The 21,248-nt window shown below is 36.0% G+C and overlaps 1 protein-coding gene across 1 annotated transcript in view; it reads right to left on the bottom strand.

Annotated features, from left to right (window-relative positions):
- RABEP1 (rabaptin, RAB GTPase binding effector protein 1) overlaps positions 1 to 21,248 on the bottom strand; it is a 71,964-nt gene that overhangs the window by 14,770 nt on the left and 35,946 nt on the right. The window contains exons 2-11 of the mRNA XM_070932087.1: positions 21,119 to 21,244; positions 17,174 to 17,377; positions 15,985 to 16,145; positions 13,356 to 13,475; positions 10,812 to 10,947; positions 6,826 to 7,004; positions 5,177 to 5,302; positions 3,258 to 3,722; positions 2,953 to 3,057; positions 573 to 689 (exon numbers count right to left, since the gene is read on the bottom strand). Of these exons, the coding sequence (XP_070788188.1) occupies positions 573 to 689; positions 2,953 to 3,057; positions 3,258 to 3,722; positions 5,177 to 5,302; positions 6,826 to 7,004; positions 10,812 to 10,947; positions 13,356 to 13,475; positions 15,985 to 16,145; positions 17,174 to 17,377; positions 21,119 to 21,244 (1,739 nt within the window). The remainder of the gene's footprint in view (positions 1 to 572; positions 690 to 2,952; positions 3,058 to 3,257; positions 3,723 to 5,176; positions 5,303 to 6,825; positions 7,005 to 10,811; positions 10,948 to 13,355; positions 13,476 to 15,984; positions 16,146 to 17,173; positions 17,378 to 21,118; positions 21,245 to 21,248) is intronic.

The raw sequence follows: 21,248 nt of genomic DNA, 5'->3' as shown, positions 1-21,248 counted from the left end.
CTGAGATTGTTGTAACTTTGAATGTTAAACAACCAGTTGTAAGTTGACGACTATCTGCAGAGTTTTTAAAAAATTAACAGTACAGAATTGGCTTACCACCACTGCCTTTTGGAGTGTTTTTTTTAATTCCCAAACTATACTAACAACCTTATACTAATCATATTAGTATATGATTAGTATATTAATCATCAAGGGCCGTGGTGCACAGTAGAATGCAGTATTGCAGGCTAATTCTGCTAACTGCTGACTGCCAGCAGTTCAGTTCTTACCGGCTCAAGATTGACTCAGCCTTCCATCCTTCTGAGGTTGGTAAAATGAGGACCCAGATTGTTAGGAACAATTTGCTGACTTTGAAAACCGCTTAGAGAGGGCTGTAAAAGTGATATATAAGTCCAAGTGCTAAGTGCTATTTGATCCTGTTAACTTTACAAGATAAACATACTCTTAAATCATCTCCAGTACATTCTGTAGTACACAACTGGTGTAAAAAGAATCAACCAGTTTAAATATAGGCTCTATGCAAGGGTCATTCTCACTTAAGAATTTTTAGTCTTCTGTAAGATTTTCTTTACCTGATTGACTGAGTCTTCACTACTTTGTTTCATAAATTCCTCCAGATCCTGTTTCTCTCGTATTGTTTTTTCTAGTTGATCGTTGGCCTGCCTCAACATTATCTGAAGTTTCTTCACCTATGGGGTCAGAAACAATGCACCATAAACATCCCTTTTCTAAATAAAGTTAATTTTTCTCCAAGACAAAATCTATGCTTATAATTTAGAAACAAGGTGGAATAGATAAAGAAACCATACAAATTGGAGTTTCATTACAGTCCATGCTCTCTTTGCTTAACCATATAACCTCTTTTAACATCACAGCCATCTGTTTCTTTGACCCCAGAACAAAATGTTATTACAGAATTCTGAATTCTTTATCTTAAAAGGGTAGAAAGTTTATCTGTTGTGTTTGATTATGTTAATAAAAATGCACTATTTCCTCTTTTAGCATTAATGGAAATACCGTACAATTTGCTTTCATTCTCTGAAATGTAAACATTCATAACAGAACATAGAATCAAGTACCTCATCCAAATGTTTATGAAGAGACTAAATTTAAAAGCTCTGTTAAATACAGTTTATACTATAGTAAGGCCACTAGAGATTTTTAAAAAAGGAAACTGTTTGTTTATCTGCTGGAGCGTTTATGCACAGGATCAGGTACTATTCCTCCAACCTCCAACTTGTACATATATTTGAGTATGAATAAGAGGCTGAACTGAGTTGAAAGCAAACAAAGGAACCCTTCCCCAAAATTAGGTGCTCTCATTTCTCATGAAAATAAGAACAAATTTGCTATCAGAGGTAGGTGGAAGGCAGAAATCTCTGCATGTGTAAGTGACCCATAAACTATACACATAAATAAGCATAATGATATAACTGGGAAATCATCATGTGTGGAATCAGTCCATGCAGGGAATTAGTCCAACTCAATCAACTTCAAAAACCAACTCTGATTTTAAAAACAAGCCCAAAGTCTTTAACAAATGAACTCCAAATCCAACTCATCCAATACTAATTGACCGTTCAGTTAAGTACCGTTTAAACAATCTGAACTGTTGCGCATAAACAGCAGATGAATTTTATTGCAAAAGTCAGGACAGAAGCAATATTTATATTAAGTTGCTTCACAAGGATCCAGAGGTGAATCTGCCTTCAATTGATCTCTTACTCCTGTATAATAAATAATGCTGAACTAATTGATCGTTGAATTAACACAAGCAGTTAAGTTTGCACAAGCAGCATTAATTTATGTGTACAGAAGAAAGCGCAAGAATTCATAATGTATAGCAGAAGAGGCTAAGAGCTAGTAACGTTGTTTCTACCCACTGTTTAACTTTGTCTTAAGGCCCAGCAGCCTTTTCCTTGGCATTGATAGCAACAGGCACTTCAGTTGCACACACTGACGTGACTATTCTTGGATTAGGCATGAATATTACTGAGAATGAGTTCAAAGGCTAGCTCCCATAGGGCAAAGGTTTTGGAACTGGGGAATCTGCTGAGAGTTTTCACTGTCCAATTGTTTATTCTTATTATTCTTATTCGATGGTTTTCTTATAAATGTCTCATTTATTAGAAAGGTAACTTTTTTCATATACTCTGTTGTCCAAATTAGTGAGTTTTAAATATGTTGGATCCTAAGAAGTCAAGTCACAATACCCAAAACTGGAATAGTAACTGAAAAGGAACAACATCTGGGGTTCACAGAGTCTCCTTCTCATTTTACACTAAAACCTTTAATAGGATGAAAGATTAATGGGGTGATCAATGAACATGGGTTGCTTTTGTGATTTTTACTGCATTTGATTTTATTAATATGACATAAATCGCCCTGAGTTGTGAAAAGATAGGGTAGTATTGGTGCTGTAATTAGTAACTAAATGGCCCTAAGTGAAAGATCGGGGTGAAATGCTCCCGGTTCGGACCGGATCGCCCAATCCGGTAGTGATGGAGGCAGGTGGTTCAGAGAACCGGTAGCAAAAATCCCTGCCCCCCCCATGCCCAGCTGAGCCGCGTGATCATCAGAGGCTTTTTTTTCTTTTAAATGGCTCTGACGATCCAAGCTCTGATGATCCCAGCAGAATTGCCTGATTTTTTAAAAACCCTCTGCCAATCAGGCAACTCAGCTGGGATCATCAGAGCCTTTTGAAAGCATTTCTTTTACAACCTCTTCACCGAAGAGGTTGTAGAAAAAATGGTTTTAAAAGTAAAAAAATAAAATAAAATATATTGGCCATGCCCTCCCAGTCATATTACCACTCCCCACCAAGCCACGCCCACAGAACCGGTAGTAACAAATTTTAGATTTCACCACTGTGAAAGATGACTTGTTTGTATTTCTCATTACCTCTTGGAATCATTTCACTTTCTGCATGATGAGAGACCAGGCTGCACTCACCTGATCTCTTGTTTCAGCCTCCTGAATCTGGATGCCTTGCAACTGTTTTTCATAATTTGAACACATGTCACAGCGCCTTCCCAGCTTGTTCCCAGCATTTTGCACCTGGAGAACATAAAACCATTATTTCTCTGGGAAGCTTCATAGAAGAATGTGTATAAATCCCACTGAGAGGATGGCTACAACAACTGTAGCCATTTTGGATAAAAATCAAGAAGTTTTCAGGAGAGAGGTATAATAATACACAAATCATTCTCTATAAAATAATCCTCAGATGGGAGTTTACAGTACGTACAAAGGCATACCTCTTTCTGAAGGAGATTCCATTCTGTTTCACTAACTAAACGGTAACCACTAGGAGACACATAAGCATTTTCTACACTCTGTGTGATGCTGGAGAGAAGGGATGCGGTTTCCTCCTGCTCTGGTGTCATTGCTGTGATTGCTTTTTCCTGGTCTTTGGTTAGCATAAACCCACCAGGCATTTGCAGAGAGCCCAGGGAGGCAGTGTCAAAGTTCTCTGATATAGAGTCTGCCCCAACCAGTGGCCCAAAGTCAGATTCATCAAGGTTCCCAGCTGATTTGGCTTTATTGTTGTAGCCCAAACTTTTGGCTTGTAAAGATCCTGATGTTCCCAAACTGTCTGTTGACTGAGCTCTACGCAGTCCCTCTTTAAACATGTCATTGTCCGACTTGAGAGACTCTCCTGAAGACAGCAATGCATCTGTGTCAAGTGAGTGGGCCGAACCATGAGTGCTGTTGAGGTGCACCTATAATTGAAACAGAAAAACTGTCCAACAATAAAAAACTCCCTTATATCCAGCCAAATCATTGCTCCACCAACCCACTCCTGGGTTATATACCAAAATATAGGATGAGTTATGGACTTTCCCCCCTCGTTTATCTCCAAAATGAAATCTTCCCCCAATTCCCCCTTCAGTGGAGTTTTTATTATTCATAAAATTTCTCTTTTGATGCATGCTATTTATCTCTTTATACTTATTTTCATCCAGATTAGGAGTTGTTTCTTATTCAGAAATCAACAGTTTGTCAGCCCCACCACTTGTTCTGGAATGAACAGCTCTAACGGAGACTAGAATGCTTCTAGATTCAGACTCTGAATGGACTAGTAGGTGGAGAATATGGCCAGAGATGCATTTGCTTAGTTCCAGCCATTTGGGGAGCAGGAAGCAATTCATATTCTCTTCACATCAAACAGGTTACTGAACTAGGCTCTATTTACAGCTGTCCTTGAAGACCACACAAATGCTGCAACAAGTACAGAATGTTGCAGACTGCATTCTAATGAGGAAGATCTGATTCAACTGTATGGCCTCTGCGTTGGAAATACTACATTAATGTTTTTAAGTACAATTTAGGTGCTGATAGTGACCTATAAAGCTCTATAGGGCTTAGGCTCCAGGTACCATCAGGATTCCCTCCTCCAAATAGAATCTGCACATCCTGTTTGTAGCTCATGAAAATAGTTTCTTTACTTTGGAAATAAAGCTTAAGATAAATATTTTAAGGAAGAACACAATACAATTGGGAATTTATTGTGAAAGAACTGGAACATCTGTCTTCTATTTCAGGCTTATTTGGAACAGTTTCTCAAATGCATAGTTATCAAACATCACTGACTAAACTATTTGTAAGAGAACAGAATCCCTTGCCAAAATCTTATGCAAAGTCATATAGCTTCTCCCCCTCTTTTAAACCATACTTAAAACATCTTGAATTATTTCATACTTATTGTTCCTTGATTAAAAGCTAGTTTTTGAACCATGTTTTATCATGAATTGACAATAATCTAAATTTCAAGTCAGGTTACAGCTTTATAGGAGATGGTGAGAAAACTCACACAATGGATCAATTGCCCCACAATAAGTAATTTTAAACATTGGTGCAAAAAAAGAAGGAAGACTTTGCTTTCAGCTGCCAATTCCAGGGCTTACATAAACCCAGTTCTTTTTGGTACAGAATCCAAAAGTGAAATACAATCTCCCCCTGACTCTAGCTCTCAAACTGTTCCATAAAGAATTCATTGAAGAGTGACTTTTGGACCAAGTCACACAATGTGCTTCACCTGGCTGTTAAATTAACTACTGTCAGTTTGTACAATATACTGTATAATACAGTGGGTTGGTTCACATAATATATTAAGAAAAAAAGAAAGAAGAAGAAGAAGCATTCCCAGTGAAGCTGTTATAATAACTAAGTTTACCTCTTCACCAGGGAATGGTGGAAGGGCTTCTTCATGAACTGTAGGACATGTTACGTTTGATTCATCATCAGTCCCTTTCCCCTTCTCTTCTTTCCTTTTATGAAGTCTTCGTTGCTCTTCATCCTCCTAGGACAAAAGTTGAAAATCAAAGTGGTTTTTTTTTTATCTGCAAGATAGAAAATGCTCCCTTTATTCCCCCCACCCCAATACCAGAACTGCATAATTTCAGATTAATACAAATCATTCTTAAAAACCGAGATTACAATATCATTACCTTTTAGTATAATTAACCTTTCAATATATCTAATTTATAAGTTGGCTTCTTTATGCAAAATATTGGATATTCATAATGCGAACATCAAAAGCCCATATGGTAAGTACAGTAGTACTTCAAGTAGACCTTGACTTACTACCATTTTCTAGCGACCATTCAAAGTTAAAACAGCAAAGTCAATGGGGGAAGTCAGATTCACTTAACAATCACACGGTTCACTTAATGACTGGTGATTCGCTTAACAACCATGGCAAAAAAGTGGCAACTCACTTATCGTGTTTCTGGTCTTATTTTGGGGGGGGGGGAAGGCTTGAAAATAAGCTTATTTTCAGGGAGGTCTTATTTTTTTTTAAGTGCAGGAGGCGCCCTCTCCATCCCACTGTCTGCTTGCCCGCAGCTGCAATGGGCCAAGCTCTCAGCATGCCCAACCCTCCACCTGCCCCGACTGCTGGCCCAGCTTCTACTGGGACACTTCTCAGCCGCAGCACCTCGTGGGGGCTCTTCGTCCTCCTGGCAGGTTTGGTGGAGAGTTCCGAGAGCTTGGCCCAGATTGAGGCTGCGGGAAAGCAGGCAGTGGGACGGAGAGGGCAGGGCCAGCGGTAGCTGCCCAAACACTTTTCGCCCAGAGGGAGATGAAGCTTTGTCTGCTTGCAAAGGAGACAGTTTGAAACGGAGCTAATTGCTGCGTTTCAAACTGTCCCCTTTGCAAGCACATAAAGGGCATTCTGCCACGCGGGGCTCCACCAGCCCAACAAGCCTCGTGGTGTGTTCTGCCACAAGCGGTTCCACCAGCGAGACGCCGAGCCTCATGGAGATCTGCTGCGAACTGCTCCAACAGCACAAGCCTCACAGCATTCTGCCATGAGCGGCTTTACCGGCACGATGAGATAAGCAGGTGCAGGATGCATGGGGCACCTCCACCCCCCCCAAGCTTGATTTTTACATCCGCATCTTGCCCCACCTCATACAGGGCTTATTCTGGGGGTAGGGGCACATGTGTATATATCAAGCTAGGGCTTATTTTTGGGATAGGTCTTATTTTCGGGGGAACACAGTAGCAGCTGAGCTGGAAAGCTTTGCAAGTTGACACCTTGCTTAGCAAAAGAAATTCTGGTCTCCATTGTGGTAGAATGTTAAGGATTATCTATATAATTCACAGTGCATATCCTTCTTCCGTTCATTCTGCTTATGCACACCCAACCTCCCAACCTTTATCACAATGCATGTTAACCCCATCTAGAGATCTGATGTCATTAAGAATATAGCCCCCAAATATTACAGCAGTAGAAACAAATGCTCCCCTACATCTACTTACATTTCTTTTCTTCAACCACAAGAAAACTTGGCTACAAATCTCAGTGTTGTATTAACTAACCTGGTCTTTTTTCTTTAGTTCTTCAACTTGCCGCAGCTGTTCTGAGGTCAGCACCATCTCCATCCATTGCATGTCCCTCATCAATAAACGCTGTGACTCCAAGAACTGGTCATTGGCCTTCTGCCACGTGTGTTTGAGCTGATTATGCTGTTGCCTTTCCTGCTCTAGTAGATGGCATACTATATGAAAACAGACAACAAACTCCATTTGAAATGCTGCAGTTAAGTTTGCTCACAGAGTTTATTGTGATAATACTGTGTACACATCTAGGAGCATACTGAAAAGCTAACATACATAATTAGAAGCAGAGTAAGCATATTATTCAAGTAGTCCTCATTTAATGACACAGTTTATAGTTGTTGTATGGACAGCAATTACAAGATACATAAAATAAAATAAAAAGAATATTAAAAACCAAAGAATTAAAACAGAAATTATATAGCTAAAAACAACAGCATGAAAATTGATAATAAAGTTTTATATATTTGTAAACAAAAGGAACAATACAAAATTTTCAATATATTCACATACTCAATATTTCTATCCTATCTAAAACAGAGATAAAATGCAGCAAAAGGAATCTTTTAAATTTTCTTCAAGACTCAGAATAACAGAGTTGGAAGGGATCCTGGAAGTCTTCTAATCCAATCCCCTGCTCAAGCCAGAAACCCTACCATTTCAGACAAATGTCCAATCTCTTTTTAAAATTCTCCAGTGATGGAGCATCCACAATTTCTGAAGGCAAGCTGTTCCACTGATTAGTTGTTCTGTCAGAAAATTTATCTTTATTTCTAGATTAGTTCTTTCTTTGATTAGTTTCCATCCATTGCTGCTTCTCCTTCCTTCAGGTGCTTTGGAGAATAGGTTGACCCCCCTCTCTTTTGTGGCAGTCCCTCAAATATTGAAACACTGACATCATGTCACCCCTAGTCCTTCTTTTCATTAAACTAACATACCCTGTTCTTCATTATGTTTTAGCCTCTAGTCCTCTAATCATCTTGGTTGCTCTTCTTGGCACTCTTTCTAGCATCTCAATGTCGTTTTTATATTATGGTGATCATAACTGGATGCAATATTCCAACTGTGTTCTTACCAAGGCATTATAAATAACACACCTATAAGATAACACTGCACCTGATCTTGATTCTATCCTGCTATTTTTTTTTTTATTGCAAAAGTTTTACAATTACATTTTCACCCCTTTTTTCCCCCCCCACCTCCCCCCTCAAACTTCCCAACCTCCCTAACCCTCCCTAACCCTCCCCTCCCCCCAGACTTCCCTCTAATATACTCATACTCATAAAGAACCCTAATATAACACTTATATATAAACTTGAACCCCTCCCTCCCCTGTATAATTTTTCTCTTTATCTCATTACATTAAAAAATTTCTAGTACATTATTTTCAAATAAATGCTATTTGATACTTTCTAGTTTGATATTTGTTCTGAACATATTCTATCCACCTTTTCCATTCCCACTCATAAGTCTCTTGTGAACAGTCTTTTAAATATGCTGAAATCTTCGCCATCTCTGCAAAACTGGCCATCTTCAAAGTCCATTCCTCAATTGTGGGCAAAGCTTCATTCTTCCAATATTTACCTATCAACAATCTTGCTGCTGTTATCATATACAATATCAATTTTGTTTCACCCGATGTAAAACCCTGAACTATACCCAATAAAAACAGTTGTGGAGAAAATTGAATTTTTTTCTTCAAAACATTCTGCATGACCCACCAAATTTTTATCCAAAAAGCCTTAACTTTCCTACAAGTCCACCAAACATGATAATACGTAGCATCCAAACATTCACATCTCCAACATTTTGGCTGAACATTAGGGTACATACATGACAACTTTTTGGGATCTAAATGCCATCTATAAAACATTTTGTAGAAATTTTCCCTCAAGTTCTGCGACTGTGTAAATTTAACATTCTGAACCCAAATTTTTTCCCATGTTTCCAGCATCACTGGATTCTATCCTGCTATTAATGCAGTCTAGCACTGCAACGGCTTTCTTGGTGGCTGCAACACACTGCATATTTAAGTGATTGTCTAATAAGACTCCCAAATCTCTCTCATAGTTACTACTATACAGTATGAAGTCAGGTACCACCTATTCTATATCTGTGCATTTGGGTTTTTCTGTCTAAGAGTGAAATTGTACTTTTCTCACCACTGAATTTCATTTTGTTAGATAGGACCCAGTGTTCAAGTCTGTCAAAATCCTTTTGTATCTTTAGCCAACTTGGTGACATCTGCAAATCTAATGAGTTCACCTTCTATCTCCTCATATAAATCATTTATGAAGATACTGAAGAGTATTGGGTCCTTGAGGTACCCCACTGCATACTTTTCCATTTAAATGCAGTTCCATTAAGGATACACATTGGTAAGAACTACTCTTCGTTGTTATGTTTCAGCCAATACAATTTTTCATATTTTTGAATGCCAAAGAAAATGTAGTTTATTTTCTTAAGTTGTAGCAACCACTACCGCAATTGAATTCATATGTTTTGTTGCACCATTAATTTTATGGGGTGTAGTTCATTTTTTATTATTTACTCAAATTGATGTAATAAGAATGTTACGTTTTGAAGAGCTCAAAGCTTGATTCATCTCAAACTCAAATCAAAGGTTCTCTTGATGTAAGACTTTCAAGAGAATGCATATTGAGTTTTTGTGGAAGGAATGGATAAGTAGGAACAGCATTAAAGATTTATTTGATTCATAATGCTTTACATCTCCTAAACTATACGTGCATACAATACGAACTACTATGAATATAAAAGGCATACTTCAGCCAGATAATCTACAGAACAGATTATGTGGAATCACTCAGTTAAATAATAAAAAAAAAAATTAATAACAATTTTATAAGATCCTGTCTTAACACAGTCAAATCAGATGTGAGCCCAAGAGGATTCTGATAACTACAAAACAGTATTCCAATTTTATTGTCTGTTCTCAGTACTCAAGAACACATGAAGAACTGAATTTACTACTTGATATTGCTCTTACATAAGCTTACCCTCTTTCAACAACATTGCTTCTTTATAGCTCTTTATTAACATTGAGTTAATATTCTTTATAATTACAGGTAGTCCTTGACTTATGACCACAATGGAGCAGAAAGCGAGACAGTTGTTAAGTGAATTTCCCCCATTTTACAATCTTTCTTCCCACAGTTGTTAAGTGAATCCCTGCAGTTTTTAAATTAGTAACACAGTTGTTAAGTAAATCCAGCTTCCTCATTGACTTTGCTTGTCAGAAGGTCGCAAAAGGTGATTACATGATCCCAGGATTCAGCAACTATCATAAATATGAATCAGTTGTCAAGCATCCGAATTTTGATCATGTGACCATAGGGATACAGCAACAATTATAAGTGTGAAAAATGGTCATAAGTCACTTTTTTCAGTGATGTTGCAACTTTGAACAATCACTAAACGAATGGTTATAAGTTGAGGACTAGCTGTACTATTCTCCAGAAAACCAATTGTTCAGATGTCAAATAAAGGGCAAGGAAAGTCAAAAAAGAAAAAAAACTCCACAAATTGCAAAATACGTTCCTTAATATGCATTACATATTTAAAAAAATAAAATTTAACTTTATATACATACTAATTGTATATCAAAGGCTGAATTCTGGTTTGTATGAAGCTTCCTGCCTTCTTAGAATTGTGGACTCTGAGAGTTATTTTTCCAATATGAGACGACATTACATTGTATTTAGTAGCGTATTATGGGCATACAGTTTAGCTTGAGCATGTAGTTGCATGTTCTAAATCAGGGGTTTCAAACTGGCGGCCCGTGGGCTGGAAGTGTCACGTGTAGGCCACACCCACCCCAGCTCCGCAAAGGCAAAAAACATCATAATATGTCATGTGACACCACACAACACAATCAAGTTTGACATCTATGTTCTAAATCTACATTAAACTACTATTTTCATATATTTAGCCCAGAGAAAAATCCATACCTTCATGAAGTTCTTTCCGTAATTTTTCTGCATCTTCTTGCAGAACTGACTTTTGAGTGTTCAAAACAGCCACATACATTTCTAGATCTGTCCTACAGGATTTCTCAGCTTCCAAGTAGTGATTCAGTTCTTTAACCTGAAAAACATACAGAGAAGCAAAAGTTAATGGTTAGCATAGATATTTATCAAGTATATTTCTAAGCATGTTAGAAAAAGTTATTAGTCAGGATATATGTAGATGTATGTAACGATATATCTAGGTCTTGTATATTACCCACATTGTAGCTTTACAGTGGTGCTTCAATGTTTGTGAACCCTTTTAAAATTTAAATATTTCTGTATAAATACAGTATGTTCTAAAACATGGCTTGTTCTTCACACATGTCCTAAAACTAAATCAAGGGTACTCAATAAAATAATTGTCAAAAACATTATATTTGTTCATTGATTTATTGAGGAAAATCATTCAAAAGTATGACATCTGTAGTTCTCCTGATTGATTACTAGACTGGAAAAAGACAAGCACCGTTTCAAAACTGGAGGAAAGAAACACTGATAATTTGCACTACATGGTGACACTTCTCTGATAGCTGAAAAATCAAATTACTAACGAATATCTACTACTCTACTAATAAATATCAAGAAGAGTGAAAAAATGGAACTGAGATTAATTCTGAAACCGAAAATAATGATAACAGGTGGAGCAACCAATTGACAAGGAATTGACACGGAAGATATTAGAATGATGGTTAGTATCTGTCTTCTGGGATCAACTATTAACAATAAAGCAATCAGCAACCAAGAAATGTGCCGTAGATTAGTATCTGGTAATATATGAAGGGTTCGGAAAAAAATATTCCTTGATGTGTTGATGCATACAAAGTTCAGAATTATGTCCGCAATTGTTTTCCCTGTGACACTCTATGGAAGTGAATGTTGGATTTTGAAAAATACAGAAAGAGTATTCACGATTTCCAAGTTGATGTTGGAGAAGACTCTTGGGAATAATGTGGATAGCAGGGAAGACAAATAAATGGATTACAGATAAATCCAAGTTGTCACTGGAGACACAAATAAACAGGCTGAAATTATATCTTAGACACACAATGTAAAAAGAAGCTCTTTTGAGAAATATATGGCGCTGGCAAAGAAAAAAAGAAAACCAGCAGTATAATGGATGAACCTGAATGCAGTGGTGACAGGTGCAATATTGGATAGCCTAAAGGGCCACTTGGGGCAGATCATCCTACATGATCATTATTGTTTGATGGCATATAATGAATCAATGGAAGTTGGTGTCTTATTTTATACCTATTAATTTCCTATTTTTTAAAAAATTAAAATGTTACTTACTTTAAGAACTTTTAGCCCATACTTTAGATTCTAAAATGACTATTGCAAATTATATAAAGGCCTTATATGTAAATATAAGAATAATAATGTATAATTAAGACAAGAGAGGATTTTAAGATGGCAGCTGTTTGCTTCACTGGTATCTTCTGCTTCAGTTTAATAAGTTAATAGCATGCAAAGATCTGTGTGAGAAGGATCATGAAACATCTCCACCACAGTATTTGTGGAAAGGTCAACTCTACAGTTAGAAAGATAATGAATGCTACTTCTTATAATATTCACTTGTTAAACAAGTTCTTTTATAATCCTCTGCTGAAAGCAAATATTAAAAGTTATTAAGAAAAAAGGAATGATGTACCTGGGATATCTTGAATATTAAAGTGCAGTATTAGTTTTCTCAAACTATGGTATATTCTTTAAATGCCATATATACTTAGCTTATCAGGATTGAATGTGAGGCCGAGATATTCAAATCTTCATTGAGTTTTAACCAGTGGTGAAATGTAAAATTTGTTGCTACCGGTTCTGTGGGTGTGGGTTTTGGGGTTTTTTTGGGGGGGGGGGGGTGTCATATGACTGGGTGAGTGTGGCCAACGTTTTTAAAAACTTTTTTAAAGCATTTTTTATTACTGGTTCGGGCGAATAAGTAGTAAAAAATGCTTTTAAAAAGTTTTTTAAAAAAGTTCCGACAATCACAGCTGTGCCGCGCGATTGTTGGAATCTTTTTTTACTTTTTTAAAGCGTTTTTTAAACTTCTGGTTCACTCGAACCTGTAGTTTTTATCACTACCGGTTTGCCTGAACTGGAGCGAACTGGTAGCATTTCACCCCTGGTTTTAATGTTCTCTAGTAAACTTACATTTTCTTAGTAAATTCAAAATGTATTCAACAAGATACAGATGAAGCAAAGCTACAGTTCTGAATTTTGAAGAAAGCAATGATGCCATGCCATGGCATGGACAGGGTTGAAGGAGAAGAAAGGATAAGAGATAATTGTATTTTTAAATGTATTTATAATGCTTAGTGACAATACTTTGTTCATAGAAATCTCCTATGGTATCACCATGTTTCCCGTTCAAAAAAGCATGAAAAATGGCATGCTACAAAGTAAAGAAACAATATGCAGTATTGTTAGATCAGTAATTATTATACTCTTCCTCAGCACTTATTGATAGTATTTTGTTTTGCTCACCTCTGAAGCTTCCAGCTCTTTTATTCTTTCTTCAGCTTCAGTCAGTTTATCCTTTAAAGTTGCAATCTCCTTCTCCATGGGCATCACAACTGAACGAAGTTTTTCTGCATCTTCTTGAGCCTGAAATCAACATTAAATGATACAATAAATCCATCTGTGACCTGATTTCAGTCATCAGTCTATTGACTGATCCTAGCAGAATCTCAGTACTCTATCAGTTTTAGGCAACAGATTTCTTGGGTGCTGAATGTATAAAAGGCACACTAACACACATTGACAATTTCAAAGCTACTTGGGTTCAATGAGAACAGATTGTTCCACTTACTTACAATTGGTGTTTCAATATAATACTATATAAGTAACTCAAACAACGAATAGAGAAACCTTTTTCAAAAATCATACAAATGAAACTTCAGTAAGAACAAGATGGTATGTTGTGCAGTATTAAAAGGAGAGAGTATAAACCAGATTAACATGATAAAAAATATATCAGCATAAAAGGCACATAAACTTTATTTAGAAATTAATAATTTATTCGTAAATTATAACAGAACTGAATCAGAATTGATTCAGACTTGAATTACAAACAAATAATAAATCAAAGGAGAGAGTTTGATGGTTTGGAGGCAGATAAATGTCCTCTCAGATTATTTTTGCAAAGAGTAATTTTACTACAAACATGTAATAAAAATTCTAGAATACTGTACTGGCAAATAAAATGAAAAAAGCTAATGGGAAAAATATATAAGTGCAATTAAAAATAGCAATGATCAAATTGTGATCAAAATTAAAGGTATAAGTGAACAATTCAAACTTTTCAGCAATTATATTTCTCACATAATCCTTCAATAAAAATCAATCAATATTTAAATAAATTAACATTCAGCTCCTGAGGATATACTATTTATGGAATCTCCTTTTCTATTTCAGAAATCACTTAAGTCTTGAATATTATTCAAAATGCAAAATCTTGTGGATTGTCAGGGAAATTTTATAAGGCATTTAAAAAGATTTTAGTACCTGAATTTCTATTTTTATGCAATAATTTGCATCAAGGGGAACCTTTACCAAAATCTTAGAAAACACTCTAAGATAATGTGGAATAAGAGAAAAATCTCCAGGATTTGGCATTTTATAAGCCCATCTCACTTCTCAATACGAATTATAAACTGTACACTAAATTGTTAGCCAACCAATAAAAAGTGATTGCAAGTGAAATTATTCCTATGATCAAGCTGGCTTTATTCCAAACTGTAATATATCCACCCCTTTGAGCCATGGGGGCGCAGTGGTTAGAGTGCAGTATTGCAGGCTACTTCTGCTGCCTACTGGCTGCCTGCAATTAGGAAGTTCAAATCTCACCAGGCTCAAGGTTCACTTAGCCTTCCATCCTTCCAAGGTGGGTGAAATGAGGACCCAAAATTGTTGGGGGCAATATGCTGACTCTGTAAACCGCTTAGAGAGGGCTGTAAAGCACTGTAAAGCGGTATATAAGTCTAAGTGCTATTGCTATTGCTATTGCTATTAGAAAACTATGAAATATTATACAAATTGTAACATAAATAAATCTTCATTAACCACATGTTCTTTATATATATTTAAACCTTTGATTATCTGGAAATACAATTTTAAAAATAAAAATTAGTTTAAATTTGACAGGCTTCTATAAGTTGATCAAATGTATTTATGGATCAACTAAATCCCAGAAATGTCTTAACAGCTATGATTCGGATCCCATTATGATTTTAAGAGGTACCAAGTAGGGTTGTCTTTTATCACCAAAGTTTTGGCAACAGCAATTAGATCCAATAATCAGATTAAAGGGATAAAAATGGGAGACAAGACATATTTTTAAAATCTATTTGCAGATGATATGATCTCAAATACTTTCCTTCAGCTAGCTATATTAAGAAGGAATTAAGAGGACTTTGTAAAGGTATAAGGACCATCAGCTAATTTTCATAAATCACATTTGATGTTTATTCGTACATTCCCAAAAACTCAAAAGGAAATTTCCACACTTTTAAGGATTCCAATAGTATATAAATCTTTAAAATATTTAGATATCACTATTACTAAAGTATTATTAAAATCTTTACAAATAATTATGTACCAATATGGAAGAAATTAAATAAAGAAATGAAAAACTGGGCTTTAAAACATTTCAATATGCTGCCCTGGGTCTTCGGAGAGGGGCGGCATATAAATTGAATTAATTAAATTAAATTAAATTAAATATTTTTGGACAATTTTCAATGATAAAAATTAAAAATTCTTGCATGGCATAACTTTTTGTTTCAGTGCCTCCCAGTGGTATTTTAAGATCAGTCTTTAAGACATTGGTAAAATAATTAAATAAATAAATAAATAAATAAATAAATAAATAAATAAATAAATAAATAAATAAATAAATATTATGCTTTCATGCACAAAAAGTGAGATTAAATAAAAGGGCTTTATATAGAGCCCAAAGCTTAGAAACAGTGAAGCTAAAATCAGCCCAATTTGTTAATCTACTATCAAGTGGCATATGGTTCCATTTTTTTATGGAATACTGGCTGGAGACTTCTGGGAGTTGAAGCCCACCCAAGTTGCCAAGGTTGAGGAACTCTGCTCTATCCTGACTAACCTTCTTCATTTCATTCTCCAAGTTTTCTTCTTCTTGACCTTCTGAAAGTCGCCTTCTCAGCTCTGCTATTTCCCGTTCAACGTTCTCTCGATATTGATTCCACTGAGATCGGTCTTGTTCCAACCTGTGATGAAACTGGCCTTCATATTCACGGACAGTTTCTGAACAACAACAACAACAACAACAACAAATCATCTTTGCTGACACTCTTGTTACAAGACCACCAGAAGCCCCAGAGTGAGATTCTTAAGTATATTATTTGATATACATCTAAAATGCACCAATCCAACAAGTCCAGGGTGTGTCTGATAGTTTACTGGAATAAAATCATCTAGAAAGGAAATGGCACCTTCACTGAATTTGTACAGCTTATGATTAAATATCAAGTTCAGAGTATATTTTCCAAGTAAACATAGAAAATGTAGATGCTGTAATTACATTTGAAAGATTCAAACCACATTGTTTGTCCTAGTGGCTATGATAGAAGTGACTCTGTAAACTTTTCTACACTAGATAATATTTCAGATATTAACAATAAGTGCAAGAAGGATACAGAAGTACCATAATCCCTCATGCAGTTATCAACAAGTCTTTGTTTTTCAAAAATATATTTACAATTTCACATCTGATAATGAAATAGAAAATCAGAGTACAAATCAAGAGTCTAACTGCCACTATACATACATACTTTTGTACATTGTCAGTAAGAACTGTTCTAGCCTACCCTTCTTATTAATATGGTTGTTTTTCATATATATCTGCTTCAGGTCAGAGGAATTAAATGTATTTATTTATTTATTGAGTATAAATCCTACTTTTAAAAAAGAAAGAATATACTATCAGGAGCATAATCATAATTTTTATGACAAAGTTCATTTATTTATTTTTGGAAGTCTGTTTGAACCAACTTTTAACACAAGCAGGATGGGTATTTCTAAATAACAAGAAAAAATGTGAAGCCACAAAATTAAAGAAACCACAGAACAAACAATGCCAAGCAAAGACCTCATATATCAAATTATTCTTCTGAATCAATTTAGTACACTTTCCTTTCCACAAGAGCTATTGAAATTTTTCTATATAATGTTTTTCTATATAGTTTTTCTATATAATGGTTTGGAATAGCAAGCTATGTATCAGAGACAGTATGAAACTGGCCTAACAATCCATCTATTTGTATTAGTCCTACCTTTCATTATAGCCTGCAGAGAGGCAACTTCTTCCTGCCACTGCTTCTTTATGTCATCAATAGCTTCCTGTTTAGTATTTTCAGACACTGTAGCAATGGCTTTGATGTTCTCCATTTCAGCCTGTGCTTCCATGAGCTGCTTTTGAAGTTTCTCCAGATCATCATGTGCTGCCTGCAATTCTGCATTTTGCCTCTTCAGATCCTCTTTAAAAACAATAGGGGATAGTTATATAAATATTTATTTATTTTAGAGATTCCTGGAGCCAAGGGAAGAAACCTCCCTTAGGATTATTGGATTAGCTCTAAGCAAATCAGTATAAATTCTACACCCAGTTTACCACTCTAGCTTTATATCTCATTCTCAGTTCCCCTTCCAACTTTATGGTAAGCTTGAAATATTGAATACTGTTGTTTTAAAGCTGCTTTTTATTATGGAATCATACTTCCTAGTATCAGAAAGCAGACTTTATACTTACCATGAATTTGCCATCTTAGGATGTCAGGGAGGGCATTTTTAAATTTTGAGACCACGCCTCTTCTTGAACAGAGTCAAGTGTGCTTTCTGCAGGAAGAATCCGCCCTATCTTTTCAGATTGGATGGCCCTAGAAATAACCTACCTTAACCACATACCAAGCTATAGTTATAGACTTCTACACACTCAGCTGAACACCATGTTCACAATCAAAAATAAAACAAAAAAAACCCATTGCAGCCACCTTAATATTAGCGAAAAATGCTATCTTTTTGTGTTGTGTGACATCAAAATTTAAAAGCCTTTTATCTTTTTGTATATTCTGCTCTTGAAAGTTCATCCAGATGATATTATTCATAATCTCTGACAGGTAATCCAATTCGATCAACTATTTGTCTTCTAGTTTCCAGATTGCTTCCTGGAACAGCTCCAAATAAGGATAAAGAACAAACTTTGGAGCAGCTTTGGATAGTTACACAGCTCATGTGCCAATGGATTAATAAGAACCAAAACAACCTGCCTACTTTAACCAATGGGTGAGGCCTTCTGCTGAGGCCTTCCTCATATTCTGGATGATTTTGGAAAACAGAGAAACTCTCAGTGTAACCAGATACCCTATTATAGAAGTTTTAGAAATATGCCACCGCTCATATGCCACATTTCACTTTCTTCTATTAAACCCTGTGACCTCCATTATTCTTTGCTAGGAGAAACAAGGAGGGCACGATACAGAAATTAGGGGAAAATATAGAGGAATATTTCTTCTGAAGGTAAGGGGACTAAAAAATAAAAGATCTGAATGTCTATGGAGATTCTCAGCCATCCAGATCATGGTTGTCCCAAAGGAGCTTTTTTCAAAAGGCAACTGGACTTTTTTTTTTCCTTGAAGACATTTCGCTTCTCATCCAAGAAGCTTCTTCAGTTCTGACTGAATGATGGGGAAAAAAGATTTCTGTTCTTTGAATAGAACCAACCTTCATATTGTTAACAGCCAGATGACTGCAAAGTATAGAAATATTTCTATTCCCCATCATTCAGTCAGAAGTGAAGCAGTTTCTCTATCATATGCGGTGGGAATGCCCAAAGGCAAAAAAATATTGGAATCTGATAAAGAGTTGGTTGGAAGAAATTTTGTTAATAAACATAGAAGTCAAACCAGAATTTTTCCTTTTGGGAATGACAGAGGGCAAATACAAGAAAGACATAAATTATCTACTACTACATATACTTACAGCGGCACAGATAGCCTTTGCGCAGAAGTGGAAAGAGAAAGATACCCCAACTGAAGAGGAAATACTACTAAAAATTTTCAATTGTGCAGAAATAGATAGACTCACCTTGGAACTCAAGGATAAAAGCGAAACATTGTACTATAAAATCTGGGCAAAATTCTATGACTGGTTAGATAAAAGGAGGATAGCCGAGACAAATGTGTAGTGTTATATATGTTATTATAGATAAATATGTATGTGAATTGTATAGCTAGGTATATGTAGGTATAGATATGTATAATTGTATAGGAATAAGGTATAAATTATTATTATTATTATTATTATTATTATTATTATTATTATTATTATTATTATTATTATTATTATTATTATTCTATGTTTAAATAACGTATAAAGTGTAAGGAATATATTATTATATTACCATTAGTATATTATGTATTATGTATTAGTTTAAAGTGTTGGAAGATGCTTGGGACCAGTGATGTCATATCTATGTCCAATGTTTTTAATTTTGAACTACTAATAAAAAACTTAAAAAAAAAGAACTGAAGAAGTTTCTTAGATGAGAAGCGAAACATTTTCAAGGAAAAAAAATAAGAAAAGGTGCCTTTTGAAAAAGTATCTTTGGGGAAAAGATCTGAAAGACACCACTGTGGGAGGACAGGCAATGCAGCTCCTTCAAAAAAAGCAACAAAGGGGCTTTCTTACACATTTAAGAAGAGGTGCCGTTTCAAAATTGAAAAGTGGCTTCTGTGAATCTTTGGAAATGTTCTCTATTTCCATCATTACCCAAAAGTTCCTTCCATCCCAAAAGCTAATGATGTAAACATTTACTTTATTTCCTACATCTTAGGGGGTAATATTGTAATATAATTTGGAGAATCTTGAACATGCTAAACACTGGAATGGTTATCATTATGACTGCTCAGATTTATGAACTCATATGAATCCAAATTATTAATCTCTCTCCCAGGCCTGATACAGACTATTTAATGCTATGGCCCAGAGCGTGCCAATTCTTTCTCCACTGATTTCATGAGTTGGTTTAATACCATTATCTATAAAATCCAAGCTTGAATCTGGCCTAATACCTTTTAATTTTTTTCTCATGACATGCAAGGACATTCTTTGTCTCTTCTCAAGGGCTGTGATAATGCAGTTAACACAAAATCAACAGACATTCCTTATTAGTCAAGGTGCTTCTACTCAAACAAAATGAGATCGGACCACAGGCTCACTGCAAATTCTTCAAGATGATACCCACTATTTCAAATCAGTCTTGTGTTCATTGAAGTTATTCAGAAAGAAGCTGCAACTGGTCATCATTCACGGTGCTAAGTGCCCAGGGTACAATCATACAACCACAGAAAGTGCTGGAACAGCCAGAACTTTGAGGTCTGGTCATAGCCACCATTTGTTCAGTGCTGTTGTAACTTCAAACTGTCACTGAAAAACTGGTCATAAGTCAAGGACTATGTGTATTCCATTCTAAATTATGTACTATGCTTTTTCAACTCATTTTGAAGCCTAAGATTTGTGAAGGGTCTTTATGTCTTGTGAGACAGAGAATAATGCTTTTCTATGTGGGAAAGATCCTCACATATATTTTGTCAAACAATACATTCCCTGTACTGTTAAATAATAATTCTCTATCTAGTCATCATAGTGAAGAGTTAGCATTTTTATGTCTACTTACCGTATTTCCCCAAAAATAAGACACTATCTTATATTTTTTTTGCCACCAAAAAAGGCACCAGGTCTTATTTTGGGGGGATGTTGTCCATTGACTCACCTCACCTGTGTGCATCGCCCCTGGCCTCCTTCTTGCTGTCAAAGACCTTCAGGAACTTCTTCTGCGGGCTGACAAGGCTTTCCTGAAGGCCTCTGCAGCCGATAACAGAGCTCTGGATTGATCCGGAGCTCTGTTATCAGCTGCAGAGGCCTTTAGGAAAGCCTTGCCTGCCTTGCCAGCTGCAGAAGAAACAGGCTAGCAAGGCAGGTATTGGGGTGCCTGAGGCCTGGCTGCAACTGTCTAAACGTAAGTAGTAGGGCAGCTCCACCCCCCTATCCCCACTCTAGCTTAATTTTTACTCGTGCACCCTGGAGTGGGTGGGGTCTTAATTAGGGTTTATTTTGGGGGGTAGGGCTTATATTGGGTGCATATATAAAAATCAAGCTAGGACTTACTTTCGGGGAAGGATGTATTTTCGGGGAAACACGGTAGAATAATTAAACATTACCTTCTTTAGCCAGATACAATTCTTTAAACTTGGCTCTCTTTTGATTAAATTCTTGCTCGAGATTCTGTTTTGTACGTAGAAATTCAGCATTGACTTTCTCTAGTTCAGCTACTCGTTGAAGAAGAGCTAA

This window comes from Pituophis catenifer, unplaced genomic scaffold, assembly GCF_029215685.1.
Source record: "Pituophis catenifer annectens isolate HBS135680 unplaced genomic scaffold, rPitCat1.0.hap2 SCAF_1, whole genome shotgun sequence".
Taxonomy (NCBI): domain Eukaryota; kingdom Metazoa; phylum Chordata; class Lepidosauria; order Squamata; family Colubridae; genus Pituophis; species Pituophis catenifer.
This window is presented reverse-complemented; position numbering and strand designations above follow the sequence as displayed.